A 14,592-nucleotide genomic window follows, 5' to 3' on the forward strand; every position below is an offset into this window, starting at 1 on the left:
TTAGTGTGGTCCTAGAACAGCTTAGAGTAAGTTCCACCACATTTGCCAAGAGCACCACTTAACTCTCGTGAGTTGAGAACAGACCACGTCTGCCCAGTTTTTGGTGTTATACTTCATTCCTCCTCATGGATGTCAGTGCTAGTCTGAGGGCCACTGCTGGAAGACACGATGCGCTGCTGCTCACACACACTATATGTGTATAAGGTCCTGGGTTTCACAAAATAGCTTTTAGGGGCTGGAAAGGTGGCTCAGTGGTTAAGAGCACTTGCTGCTCTTAGGAAGGACCCAGGTTCAGTTCTCAGCAACCACATGGTGCCTCATGACTGTCTGTAACTCCAGTTCCGGGATACCAGATGTCTCCTCTTTTGACCTCCAGACATGTACATGGTGCACATACATATATGCAGGCAAAACAATTAAAGTTATAATTTTTTCTAAGGAAGAAATAATTTCTGATGGACCCTCTGGTGCATGTGTGAGGAGGACAGGGGTTATCAGCAGTGCCTTCAGCATGCTTTTTCTCTTCCTTCTGCCAGGAGATGGGCATGGGTAATGTTGACAGGTGTAAAGGGTTCTCAGCGCACTTGATGAAGCTGCTCATCCGACAACGTCGCTCCCTGACCACACTGACTGAGCAGTGGATCATCCTCAGGTATGTTCATGTGCTGAGAGGACTAGCCTCCGCTCTCTGGAGTGGATTGGAGCCCAGAGAGATCGGTAGAGTTTCTTTGAGCACTACTGCTTCATTTGGTGCCAGGCACTATGCATAGACTGCTGAAAAGCGGTTTGTTGGCGCGAGTTCAGGGCCCAGCAAAAACAGTAAGAAGAGTTCTGTGAGCTGGGTCTGGAATGAGGACCTTCACTGTGGATTCACTGATGGTCAGGGTTGTGGTTTTGGTCGCAGGGCTTCCCAGTCTTTGGGATGGGATTAGGTCTGCCTCTATCAGGCTTCTAGATTTCCCCAGATAATTAAAGATGAGGACATTAGGAAGACTGTCAGCATCTCTTGAGTGTATTCTTGGCTTAGAGACAATATTTCAAAACTGTACTCGGTTTATTTTGCTCACTTCTTTGGGGCTTATTTAGCAAAATAGAGTAGTACATTTGCAAGGCAGAGAGGGTTGAAGTCACTGCAGCGCTGTGGCTGTTAGGTGGCTGGCAGATAAGGTTCAACTGATAATGACATGGGTTTTGATGCCTTTCCTGAAAGACTGTAGGACGTGTTTAATTTGGGGAGACATTTCAATAGATTTTTACCTGTTCTCACATACTTAGATGACCCCTCCAGCCCGTCTGTGTGTGTAAGTGTAATCCTGGCCCCTCCTGGTGAACTGCTCCTCTCCCACTGAGCTACATCCCTAGCCCTTCTTAATTACATGAGAAAGCACGCTTTCTCAGAAACACACAGATTCACTCTTTTGTAGGTGTGTCTTCTATCTATCTGATGATTTCATTGGATAATTAATAAAGAAACTGCCTAGCCCATCTGATAGACCGGCCCTTAGGTGGGTGGAGTAGACAGAACAGGAAGAAGGAAGTGAGGTAGATGGCTCAGTCAGAAGCCACGCCTCTCTTAAGTTAGGCAGACCGCTGTGCCTCTCCTCAGAGAGAAGCCAGACGCAATGAAGCTCCAGCCCAAGATGGACGTACGCTAGAAACTTCCCGGTAAGACACCGCTCATGGTGTTACATATATTATTAGATATGGGTTAGTCAAGATGTGAGTAAGAGGCTGAAAATAATGGGCCAGGCAGTGTTTAAAAGAATACAGTTTCCGTGTAATTATTTCGGGTTTTAAGCTAGCTGGTGGCCGAGAGCAGGGCGGCGGGAAGCCGCCTGCAGCTCCACTCTACACTCTTTACAAACAGCCTGGTGGCGAGGCTGAAGATGCCATTGTTCTTTGCCCACGTTTTCCTGCACAGGAACCTGCTCAGCTGTGTAGAGGAGATTGACAGCAGGCTGGCTGGACCCACCGCTTATCCTGTGGCCTTCCCACCCCAGGACAGTGTGCAGCAGTGGACAGAACGACTGCAGCACCTGGCCATGCAGAGCCAGATTCTGGTGGAGCAGCTCTCCTGGCTCTTGCAGTGCTGTCCCGGTGCAGACCCGACTGACGGCCACAGTGACGCTCCAGTGCAGGAGCAGCCTTCTGCGCCTCGCCTGGAGAGAATGGGTGCCAAGGGACCAGAATCAGGAGCAAACTTACTTCCCTCTGATCAGAACTACCCATCCCCAGTACCTACAAGTCAGCTACCACCTGCTTGCCAGATGCGGCAACCAGATCGACTTTGGCAACAGTCAACTGCAAGATTGGCAGAGCTACTGAAAACCATTAAAACTATGAAAACTGGTGTTGACAAAATCAGACAGCAGTCTTGTGAGACCCTCTTTCATACTTGGTAAGTGTGTCTCTCCTGCGTGACTTCAATCTTGGCTAAAATCATGAAGAAACTTGTGCTTGAGTCCTGTTACTCAGCAAACCTACATGGTGCTTTGTGACATCTGACTGTAACCTTTGAGAGACAGCGAGTTTGTTTGTTAGAGGGAGAGGAGAGTAGGTGTTGTAACCCTTCCTTTCAACACTGTGCTATTTCTATCGCAGGGAAGATTTTGAAGTTTGTTCGTCTGGGCTGAGTTGCCTGTCCCAAGTGTCAGCACATTTGCAAGGCCTGGAGTCCTTGTTCATTCCTCCAGGGATAGAGGTGGAGCAGACGGACTCACGGATGGCACTAGTGGACAGCCTGGAGTACCTCAGAGGAGAAGTTACTCAGGCCGTAGACGACTTCTCCGCCTGGAAAGCACGCCTGTTCGTGTCACACGGGCAAGGAGGTGAGGACTCAGAGCTGTGGTGCTGGGAGATTAATCCAGATTTTTCCTGATGACATCTTCTGTCCTGATAGAGGTTTGTGCCTGAGAGGAGCACAGGCTCACTCATCCGTTACTGCTTCCCTTCGCCTGAATTAACCTGAAATGCCTCAGAGTTTCTACTCACCACCAGAACTATTATTAGGTTGTGTTTTACTTTTGTTTTTGTTTTTTGATTTTTGTATCATTGAAATAAAATGATGGCTTCATAGGTTTAACAGACAAGGAATCTGCCTTTTCGTGCTTGGCTCCATCACAGCTTCACGTAGTGACAAGCAAATAGTAGAGCACTTTACTTGCAGCCATTTCTCAATGAGTGTGACTCGATATTCTGCTTTGCTGTGTACCGTGTTCCTTACTAGAAAACCAGATGTTGGAGGACAGCTTTGTGGAAGACTTCGCAGAGCAAGTAGAAGCTGCCATCCGGGCTGTCCTCTGCACCATCCAGAGCCTGGCAGAAAGAAGCGGGCAGAAGACAGAAGACAGCACCGCTGGAAAGAGACCACAGGAAGAGGCTGGTGTGTCTGCAGGTGCGCGAGCCAACTTTAGAGTTGATCTGACCTTAATTGATGGCTTGTTTCTTTGGCTAACTAAAGGCAGATGCTAGACATGGACTTGATGAGTAGAGACTTGAAAAGGTTTGTTTTGCTGTTTGTGTTGCTAGAAATGAAAGAAGAGGCAGTCTTCGAGAGACTGCAGCCAGGACATCTAACGAAGCTCTTAGAGGACGACTTCTGGGCCAGTGTGAGCACTTTACACGTCCAGAAAATAATTTCTTCTGTCTCTGAGCTGTTGGAGAGGTTGAAGTCCTACAACGAGGACGGTAGCACAACCAAGCACAAGGTAACCAGCTTCTTGTGGCAGACTACGTGCTCCTCAGAGTAGGTGAGGAGAGTGGCCGAGAGTTCTAGCCCTTTACTCTGACAGATGCCGAGCTGCTGGCCATCCAGAACGCCCGTTGTGTCTGTCACTTCCCCCATCACGTGCTCCTGAGTATAAACTATATCAGTAAGGAGTAACTTGTTTTTATAGGTCATTGTTCTTCTGTGTCATTGCATCTAGGGCCAACTCTGGTGTGTTAGTAAAATTTATTGATAAATCCTTTTTTAAAAAGATAAAATGCTGGGCTGAAGGGGTGTGTAAGTGGTTAAGAATGTGCATAGCTCTATCAGAGGATCTGGGTTTGATTCCCAGCTCCCATGTTAGGAGGCAGTGATAATAATGCTGTGTGTTATGATCCCAGCACTTGGGAAACTGAAGCAAGAGAACCACCATGTATCTAAGGCCAGGCAGGCCTACTTGATGAGTTCCAAGACAGCCTAGTCTACAGGGTCAGATCCTGTCTCAAAAATAATAGTAACAGTAGTAATAATGACGATGGTGTTGATGCTGTTAACTAGCTAAAGGATTGGCTGAGAACATACAGTGAATGTTTATAAATGTGTATAAGAAAAAGTCTTTGAGCTAGGAGATGAGGTTAAAGCACATGTGACTTATAATGGATGACTTTCAGCACATTCCCAAGTCGTGTGGCACGGCCACTGTCTAATTAGAACATCTCATCTCTCCGGGAGGGAATGTCTCTTCAGCAGTGTAATTGGGCATTGTCTGTCTCAGGTCTTCAGCCAGTCCTGCTGCTTGCTAGTGCGCCTGGTACCCATGCTCTGCAGCTTCTCAGACCTCATCCTCTTCTTCCTGACCCTGTCTCTGGCAACTCACCGGAGCACTGCCAAGCTGCTCTCTGTGCTTGCCCAGATCTTCACAGAGCTCGCCCAGAAGGTAAGGACTGTCAGTGTGGAATGTCATGGAAAACACACACACACACTCATACTTATTCACATCTCTGTGGGGCTTGCTGGGCGTTTATGGTGGACTGTCAGAAATCCCAGGAGCTGGTTAGCTGGTTTATCTCCTTGGGATTTAGGGCTGTGTCTGAAAACTGATTGCTAAGCAGGTTTCCACTAAGGTCTTAAAACTTGGAAACCTCCTTGACCAAAGGGGCTGTCTAAAAGCCGCTGGCTTCTCTTCTGTCACCCTTCTGTCTCTGTTGATATGAAGTCTTTAGATATCTCTTGAGCTTGATTTACAAGGTAGATCCTTACAGCTGTTAGAAGTTAGATTATGACAGATTCAACACAATGCCCATCAAAATCCCAGCAAAATTCTTCAGAGACCTCAAAAGAACGGTACTCAGCTTCATTTGGAAAAGAAAAAAAAAACCCAGGATAGCCAAAACCTGTACAATAAAAGAACTTCTGGAGGCATCACTATCCCTGACTTCAAACTCTACTACAGAGCTACAGTACTGAAAACAGTCTGGTATTGGCATAAGAACAGACACGAGGACCAATGAAACCGAATAGAAGACCCAGATATCAATCCACACATCTTCGAACACCTGATCTTTGATAAAGAAGCAAAAAAATATCCAATGGAAAGAAAAAGCATATTTAACAAGTGTTGCTGGCATAACTGGATATCAACATGTAGAAGAATGAAAATAGACCCATATCTATCACCATGCACAAAACTCAAAGTCCAAATGGATCAAAGACCCCAACATAAAGCCAGCCACACTGAACCTTATAGAAGAGAAATTGGGAAGTACATTTGAACGCATTGGCACAGGGAACCACTTCCTAAATATAGCCCCAGCAGCACAGACACTGAGAGAAACAATTAATAAATGGGACCTCCTGAAACTGAAACGCTTCTGTAAAGCAAAGAACATGGTCAACAAGACAAAACGGCAGCCTACAGAATGGGAAAAGATCTTCACTAACTCCACATCAGACAGAGGTCTGATCTCCAAAATATACAAAGAACTCAAGAAATTGAACACCAAAAGATCACCTAATCCAATAAAAAAAAATGGAGTACAGACCTAAACAGAGAACTCTCAACAGAGGAATCTAAAATGGCTGAAAGACACTTAAGGAAATGTTCAACATCTTTAGTTATCGGAGAAATGCAAATCAAAACAACTCTTGAGATTCCATCTTACACCTGTAAGAATGGCCAAGATCAAAAACACTGATGACAACTTATGCTGGAGAGGTTGTGGGGAAAGGGGACACTTCTGCATTGCTGGTGGGAATATCAGTGTGGCGATTTCTCTGAAAATTAGGAAACAATCTTCCTCAAGACCCAGTAATACCACTTTTGGGTATATACCCAAAGGATGCTCAATCGTGCCACAAGGACATGTGCTCAACTATGTTCATAGCAGCCTTGTTTGTCATAGCCAGAGCCTGGAAACAACCTAAATGCCCCTCAGCTGAAGAATGGTAAGGAAAATGTGGTACCTTTACACAGTGGAGTACTACACAGCAGAAAAAGATAACGACAGCTTGAATTTTGCTGGAAAATGGATGGAGCTAGAAAACATTATTTTGAGTGAGGTAACCCAGACATAGAAAGACAATTATCACAAGTACTCATAGGTGGTTTTTTTAACAGAAAGCAAAGAAAGCCAGCCTACAAACCACAATCCCAGAGAACTTAGACAACAATGAGGACATTAATAGAGACTTACATAGATCTAATCTACATGGGAAGTAGAAAGTAGAAAAAGACAAGAGATCTCCTGAGTAAATTGGGAGCATGGGGACCTTGGAGGGAGGGGAGCAGAGAAAAATGTAGAGCCCAATAAATATCAATAAAAAAATGAAAAAAAGAAGTTAAATGATTAAATGATTAAAAAGGGAGGGGCTCTTGGTGCTAGAGACAAGAAAGTTCTTCCATTAAAGATACAAGCACTGTTGTGAAAAGCAGCAAAATTGTAAAGATTGTAGACCTGCCTTTAATTCAGAGACAGTGAGATTCAGGAGCCGTGGCGCAGTGTAGAGATACAGAGCTTGGACTCAAGTTGGATACTTTTCCCAAGTACATCTGACTGCACTTGAGTGTTTGCATGAGCACCACCTTCAAATGACCTTTAAATTTTTTCTTTGATTTCTTTGTTAGTATTCTGAGATTTCTTCAACTAAGTACAGTATAAACGAGGTAGGAAATTATAAACAGAATAGGGGTCTGGACTTGTAAACGCTTAAATAGTCTTAGTCTCTAAAATGCTTGAGTTAAAGAATGAGAAGCTGTCCTGAGGCCTCATATCCCAAAGAATAAGTATTTGTCTTCTGTCTTTGTCGTTACTTGAAGAAAACTCTACAAAAGATAGTATGTGCATGGTAGAAGATGTCTTGATGTCCATCTCTGTCTGTCTGCTAACAGGCCTTGGCCTGAGCTCCATGCAGCATGGTGGCCTGGTGGCCGTCCAGACTAGAGCTGCTGTAGTGGTATACTCTGCCAAAGGCATCTGAATCTCCTGCCTGCTTGTATCTAAACACACCTCTTTTAAAATAATGTAGCTCAGAGGCAGGTAAGATGGTTCAGGAGGTGACGAAACTTGCCACCAAGCCTGACAACCTAACTTGAATTCCTGAAACCCATGTGGTAGAAGGAGAACCAATTCCTGCAAGTTTGACCTCCGACACATACATTATAGAAGTATACAGCTACCTTTCCACACACGCATATACACACAGACGTAAATGAGTGTTAGAAAATACAAAGCCGGCAGTGGTGGCACGTACCTTTAATATCAGCATTCAGGAGGCCGAGGAAGGCCGATCTCTGAGTTCAAAGCCAGCCAGAGGCACACAGAGAAACCAGTGTGTGTGTAAAATGATATGTAGTTCAGCAGGAAAATATTTGAGCATTTTTAGGCAGCTTTCTGAAAACATACACATCTTGAAGTTAAGTGTGCTTAAGTGTCCAAAACACACAGCTTCTCTGCATGGTACTGGACGTTAATGTAGATTAGACACAGGGTGAAATTAAATCAGATTAAAACATTTGAGACCACAGAAAACCGTTTCATTATAGCAAAGTTGGTATTGTTCATCTTGGATCTCTGATCATTGGCAGTTTTTTGTGTGTGTGTGTGTGTGCTTTTTGTGCTTTTTTTTTTTTTTCCTGCTTTTTTATCCTTGGGGTGACCAATAGCATGTTTTGTTATGTACAGTTTCTGGACAGCCATTAGTTTTAGTACTTTCTTGACAAGCTTCTTTGTACATGAATCAGTTTTGTTGCTTACTCATAACTGAGCCTGTCTCTTCTCCTTAGTAGATGTGTTCTGCCTTCCTATCTGCTCTGGGTTAGTAGTGGTTTGCTCCTAAGTCACCACCCTAACTATCCTGATACATTTCGTTCATGTTTTTGTGTTGGCGACTTAACATTACTGTGTGCTAGAGACCTCTCCAAAGCTAAAGTCTTAACGATGTCAAGCTGTGAAACGGCATGATCCCTGCCAGTTCCAGATGGAAAGATGGTCAAAGATCTCCTGCATTTCCAACAGGATTATAACAGCATTTGCTCAATCTTTTCCCCTTCAGGGCTTTTGCTTACCTAAAGAATTGATGGAAGATTCAGCAGGAGAGGGAGCAACGCAATTCCATGACTACGAGGGAGGTGGGATCGGAGATGGTGAGGGCATGAAGGATGTGAGTGACCAGATAGAAAATGAGGAACAGGTAGGTTCACACTGCTTGCTTAAGATGACTCCTCTTCAGTGTCTAGCAAACTATAGCCGCAGACTGCTCTGTGCAGGCCTAGTGACATGGAACTGGGGTGGATCTTGAAATATAAACCTGAAGGCCACAGGACCTTTGCAGCTCAGCCACTGGCTACAATTATTACTTTTGGAAGGAACAACCTTGAAAATTTGTTTTTAAATGTGGAGGTGCAGAGTATTTTGGGGGTTAAAGACAATTGGTTTTAATTTTAAATTACTTTTTATTTTGTAGAGGGGTCAGGGAATGAGCTGTGATCCTTGAGAGCAAACCCCACCAGTCCTAGTAGTAGGAATTTTAAGACTAAAAATAAATGGTTATTACAAGTGTTTATTAAATCAAACAGTGTTGGCCAATAATATATTTTGTCTTTTACATTGAAAACCAAGGTGTAGCGATCTATGCCCTTAACCCTAGCATTTGTGAGGAGGGCTAAGAGGTTCATCCTTACCATATAGTGAGTTTTAGGCCAAGCTGGACTATGAGATCCTATCTTAAAATAATAATCTAAAACAAGGAAACTTTGTGGGGGTTTTGTGTTTTTTTTTATGTAATGTTATTTTATCTTTATTTATTTATTGTGTGTATGCACATGTAAGCACACATGCAGATGCCAGAGAATTATAAATAATGTCCCTATGCGTGGACATTGTTGTGGTGCTCTGTAGTGTATCTGTCTCGTGTACATGTATCCTACTATTGGCCATTTCGAGTCGTCATCTGTAATATGACGTTATTTCTCTTTGCCACTATTCTAATCTAAATCATAAATTTATATCAAAGATAAAATTACAACTATTTTGAGGCAGGGTCTTGCTTTGTAGCCTTGACTGGCCTGGAACTCAGATCACCAGCCTCTGCCTCCCAAGTGATGGGATTAAGGGCGCTATCACTCTCTGGCACCTTTTTTTTTTTTTTTAAATCAGTCCAAAATTATTTTTCTTGTTATTTCAGTTTTTCTGTATTTCTCTAATATAATACATTCATAAGGCAGGCACTTTTCTGAATGGAAATAATTTAAGATTTAAATGATGAGAAACTAATAGAAAAGTACAATTCATTGCAAACATTGTTTCAACCTAATATTTTTTAAGTTCAACATAAATGTTTTTTAAGATATTTTTCTTTGTGTATTTGGAGGTTTTGCCTCATGTATGTATGTGCCCCCAAGGGCCAAAAGATGGCCTTGAGTACCCAGGAATTCAAGTTATGGGGCAGTTGTGAACTGCCATATTGGAGCTAGGAATCAAACCCAGGTCCTCTGGAAAAGCTGAGCCATCTTTCTATCTCCAAGTGCACTGTTATTTTAAAGATCAAAGTGACAGAAGCAAAGAAAAAGGATGTGGCTGATAAGACTGGTTCCTGGGGGAGTGCTTAGTCTGGATGTTATGTCCAGGCTAATTCTCCCAGTTTCTGGGCATGCTACCACACCTAGCTGGATTTTTTTTTTCCTTTTCTTTCTGTGACAAAGTCTCTCTATGTCGCCTTGACTGGACTGGAGCTCTTGCAAGAGAGACTGGGCTAACCTCAGTCAGTAGAGATCCACCTGTAACTCTGCCCTGGAGAGAGCTATGATTGAAGACTTAGAGCATCACTCCTGGGAAGAGTTCATACTCTTTAAAATGTCTCTGGAATACTGATTTTGAGGTTTTATTTGGCTTGTTGTTTTGCTTTGTTTATTTGTGGTAGTGATAGTGTTTTTACAATTCTCATGAAAAAAGCCCAAATAAAATTCTGTATCCTCTGATCAGAAAAGCAATAAAATAAAGCTTTACTCTAGAAATGTAAAGCAAGCCTTCATAAATCACTGCATGTGGCTCTCTTCATCCGATCCCTGTTGTGTGTTCTCTGTCCTGATGCAGTGTTTCACACTCTTCACTTGGGCATTTGTAGTCTAGAACTGACAGAACACACAGGAAGCACAGCATTGACCAGTGCTCCTACGCTTTTTCCTGAAGGTAGAAGATACATTTCAGAAGGGGCAAGAGAAGGACAAGGAGGACCCTAACTCCAAGCCTGATACTAAGGGCGAGGATAATGCCATCGAGATGTCAGAAGACTTTGATGGGAAGACACATGATGGCGAGCTTGAAGAAGGTCTGAGATCCATTGTTTCATTCTGCTTCTTGTAGAATCTCAATAAGGAGGCTGCTGTATTCTGCAATGAGCTGATGGCTCACGTAACTGCAGATCACATCAGCACCTGGGTGCCTGCTGTGACCATCTCTTGTAAGGCAGATTTACAGGTTTGAAGGTTCTCCTTTGAATGAGCCATAACTTTGATTTTGTTGGATGAAGTGGCTCAGTGGTCTGCAGAGAAATCCAAAACAACAAGATGAACTGTAACAGCTTGGCTCTGAATTTATTCGGAGGTTTTTTTGTTGTTGGATAAGTTTTTAGTGACTTTTTTAAGGATCATAGAAATATTAGGGAGCTAAGGGAAATAGCTCAGTGAGTAAAAGCACTTGCCTTGGAAGCCCTAGGACCCTGGGTTCAGACCCAGAACCCAACATGGGTATCTGTAATTCCAGCACTCATAGTGGCAGATGAAAGGCATTCACAAGGAAAGAACCCTACAAGCTGGCAGCAAACTAACCTTATTCAGCAGAAAAATAGACCTTGTCTCAGAAAGTAGAAAACAAAAGCTGACAGCTGTGGTCTTTCTGACCGCCACAAACTTAGGCTCATGAGTGTTCACATGTACACACAGTAATAAAGTCAAAATGTAGCAGATGTTTGTTACTAAACTGTAAGAACAAAATAAACACCATTAAGCCTACCACATGAGCCACTTAATACTAGTGTATTTTCCTGTTTGCGGCATATAGGCACACTCTGTTCTGCAGTTGGCTTTTGTTTGTTAACATCTTATTAGTATTCCTCGTAGCATTATAAACATAACAATATAATTTTTATAGCACACCATCTGCCGTGCTTGTGCCATAATCCAGTACTTAAATCTAATTATTGTCAAAAGCAGAGACTTCTAACTTGAAATGCAGTGTTTTATTTTAAGCAAAGATTTTACAGAAATGAATGCTAACTTACAGTAGAAGAAATGTGTAAATGATTGCCATTGAAGCATAAGAATATACCTAGCATCAAAAGAAGACAGATGAATAAAGATGAGGGCAAGGAATTTCTCATCTGATGCATAGTTCAATATTTGAACAAACATAGTAAAGTATTCAAAGAAAAGATCAGGGAATGCAGTATCTATTCATAAATACAAATTGTCGCTAAACCTAAGTGTGGCTACTAGATCCTGTAAAGTGTCCTCCCCAGCGTCAAAACCAGGCATCCCAGCAGCTTTTCCTACTCTTTATTCACACATAAAAGTCCTTTTCCAAATGATTTGCAAAACATGTTAGAACTACTTGGTATCTTCCCATAGTGTTCTATAGAAACAGGCGGTAAATCCTAATGACACTTTGGCTGGGAAGTATCTTTGCCTTTTACACACAGAGACCTGGATTGGTGAGGGACCTGCCTAACTAAGCTTAGCGTGTTCCCTTCCAGAAGAGGGTGATGAGAAATCTGATAGTGAGGACGAAGACCTGGATAAGCAGATGGGCGATCTCAATGGAGAGGAAGCTGACAAGCTAGATGAGAGACTTTGGGGAGATGATGAGGAAGAAGATGAAGATGATGACAGTAAAGCTGAAGAAACAGGACCGGGAATGGATGAGGTAATTAAGAGTCCCCCTCCCAGAGTTCAGGCTGCAACCGAGGAGCTGGACCTTCCATACCCTGCTGTCTGCTGCTTTTCCTTTTGTTTCTCTTCTCTTTCTTCCATCTCTTGTCTTCTCTTGTTCACACTGAGAGCTTATAGCAGCCTCCTAGTCCTCCCGTGTCTTCTTGTGGAGGAAGGAAGCCAGTTCTCCAGTGCAGCTGCACCCCAACTCCTAGCTGAGAATGGTGTGTCAATCAGACCCACTGCACCCTATTGCTGCTGTGGGGGCAGACTGACACACAATGTGGCTATCTGCCCATCGTGAATGGTGCCCAGTCATCTCTGGGTTGGGCCTAACAGCAGAAGTCATCTGTATCTTAGGGCCAGTCCACCTAGAAGCAGTTTCTTGGATGTATGACAGTTTTCTTTCTTCATTTAGGAAGATTCTGAGCTTGTTGCTAAAGATGACAACTTGGATGCTGGGAATTTGAACAAACATAAAAAACATCAAGATGAGAAAGAAGAATCAGAACCTGAAGACGTTGAAGAAGGCCAAGAGAAAATTAATGAGCAGATTGATGAGGTAGTGAACATTTAGAAGTGTTTCAGTCTCCTGGCTCAAGACTGCAGTTCTTTGCATGTCTTACAACATTTTTTCCTTCCTATTCATTGCTTCCTTTTGCATTCTTCATGGAAGAGTATGCATCAGAGCCAAGCATGGTAGCATGCACTCTTGTATCTTAGCATTCATGAGGCTGAGGCAGGAGGACTGTGAGTTCGCATCCATCCTGGCCTTCATAGTTGGGGAGGAAGGTTGCAGCATTTTGTAAATGTATCTTGTTTGTTTGTTCGTTTTTTCAAGACAGGGTGTCTCAGTGTAGCCTTGGGTGTCTTAGAACTTGCTCTGCAGACCAGGTTGGCCTCGAACTCACAGAAATCCACCTGCCTCTGCCTCCCAAATCCTGGGATTAAAGGTGTGTACCAGCACCGCCCAGCCTTGTGAATATATCTTAACTATTAGGTTTTGCTAATGTAAGTTTTAGGTTTTAACATAACAGAGTCTGTATAGAAGATGAAATTTGAAGTTCTAACATGAAAGACTGAAAAATACTATTAAATGACTAAAGTGTGCTAGTAATATTAAGAAAGAAATCGTGGTCTCTGGTTTTGTAAAAAAAAAATTTGCTCTCCCTGTTCTCTTTCTGCTGTCTCAAAGAGGGAATATGATGAGAATGAAGTGGACCCCTACCATGGCAAGCAGGACAAGTTGCCAGAACCTGAGGCCCTAGACCTTCCGGATGACTTGAAACTTGACAGCGAGGACAAAACTGGTGGGGAGGACACAGACAGCGAGGAAGCAGAAGGTGCGTCTTCCAGGGCGCCCATGGCACTGGGCAGCACTGATTCCTTTTTGGCCAGTGGCGTGACAGGGTCAGAAATACTGTTTTGCTAGCTCCATTCCAATTTGAGTAAACCTACCATGCATAGACCAGCATACCTCTCTCTCTTCAGTTGCCCCTTCCCCTCCTACTGTTTGAATTGCATTGACCCATCGATGATGCTTTCTCTCTACTCCTCTTTCCAGAGCAACCACTGGGCCACCTCGTGGGTCAGTGTGCACACTGTGCAGGTTTAGTCTACCAGGGCTCTTGTGCAGCTCTTCTAGAGGAATGAGGGTGTCAGCTATTGGCTTCTATGTCTCCATCTTAAAATATGAAGTCATGTTAATGGAGAATGAGAGAGAATAAGAATAAGCCCAGGAAAGTCTCACATACTGTGGCAGTAACCTGGAGCCTCTGCTACCCAATTCATTTGTAGGGATTCCGCTAAGGGTAACAGGTGGGAACTCATTCTGCTGATCAGCCTCACAGAAGGACGCTAGGTAGCTTCCCTGATTTAACTGAGTTACGTACCTAGGAAAGCTAAGTCTGTGTATAATTTTTAGATATATATTGAGACAAAAAATGTTATAAAGAATGTTTAAAACCATTTATATAAAAATCGGTTTTGGAATTTAAGTTTATTTTGGTTTTTCAGGGCAGGGTTTCTCTGTAACAGTCCTGGGTGTACTGGAACTTGTTTTGTACACCAGGCTGGTCTCAAACTCACTGAGGTTCGCCTGCCTCTGTCTCCTAAATGCTGGGATTAAAGGCGTGCTCCGCCGCCACCCAGTTTGGAATCAGGCTTTAATCCCAAGCGCCAACAACCAAGCACACATAAATTACAATTACAACTACTGAGGGTATAGTGTGTTATCCTTCTTAAAATACTCATTTTTTTTTTTTTTAGGATCTTTTAGACCTGTGTATATGAACCAAAGGACAGTTATGTTAGACAGTTACTGGCTAATAGCTTTCTGAAGTATCTAAAATATAGGGAAACACTTATAAGTAAAATTTGGGACCTCAGGGAAATGCTTGCTCTGCTAGCATGAGAAGCTAAGTTAAGCTCAGCACCCATGTGTATTTGCCTGCTTACGCCCCTG

General features: G+C 43.2%; 1 protein-coding gene across 3 annotated transcripts in view; it reads left to right on the forward strand.

Annotated features, from left to right (window-relative positions):
- Mdn1 (midasin AAA ATPase 1) overlaps positions 1–14,592 on the forward strand; it is a 127,061-nt gene that overhangs the window by 96,779 nt on the left and 15,690 nt on the right. For 2 of the 3 annotated variants that reach the window (XM_038347377.1, XM_038347378.2), the window contains exons 78-88: positions 537–652; positions 1,922–2,398; positions 2,602–2,828; positions 3,227–3,394; positions 3,529–3,707; positions 4,482–4,643; positions 8,258–8,395; positions 10,393–10,531; positions 11,954–12,123; positions 12,547–12,690; positions 13,324–13,471. In XM_038347377.1, coding sequence (XP_038203305.1) covers positions 537–652; positions 1,922–2,398; positions 2,602–2,828; positions 3,227–3,394; positions 3,529–3,707; positions 4,482–4,643; positions 8,258–8,395; positions 10,393–10,531; positions 11,954–12,123; positions 12,547–12,690; positions 13,324–13,471 — 2,068 coding nt within the window. The remainder of the gene's footprint in view (positions 1–536; positions 653–1,921; positions 2,399–2,601; positions 2,829–3,226; positions 3,395–3,528; positions 3,708–4,481; positions 4,644–8,257; positions 8,396–10,392; positions 10,532–11,953; positions 12,124–12,546; positions 12,691–13,323; positions 13,472–14,592) is intronic. The other variant, XM_038347379.2, reaches the window with a different exon arrangement.

This window comes from Arvicola amphibius, chromosome 11, assembly GCF_903992535.2.
Source record: "Arvicola amphibius chromosome 11, mArvAmp1.2, whole genome shotgun sequence".
Lineage (NCBI taxonomy): Eukaryota > Metazoa > Chordata > Mammalia > Rodentia > Cricetidae > Arvicola > Arvicola amphibius.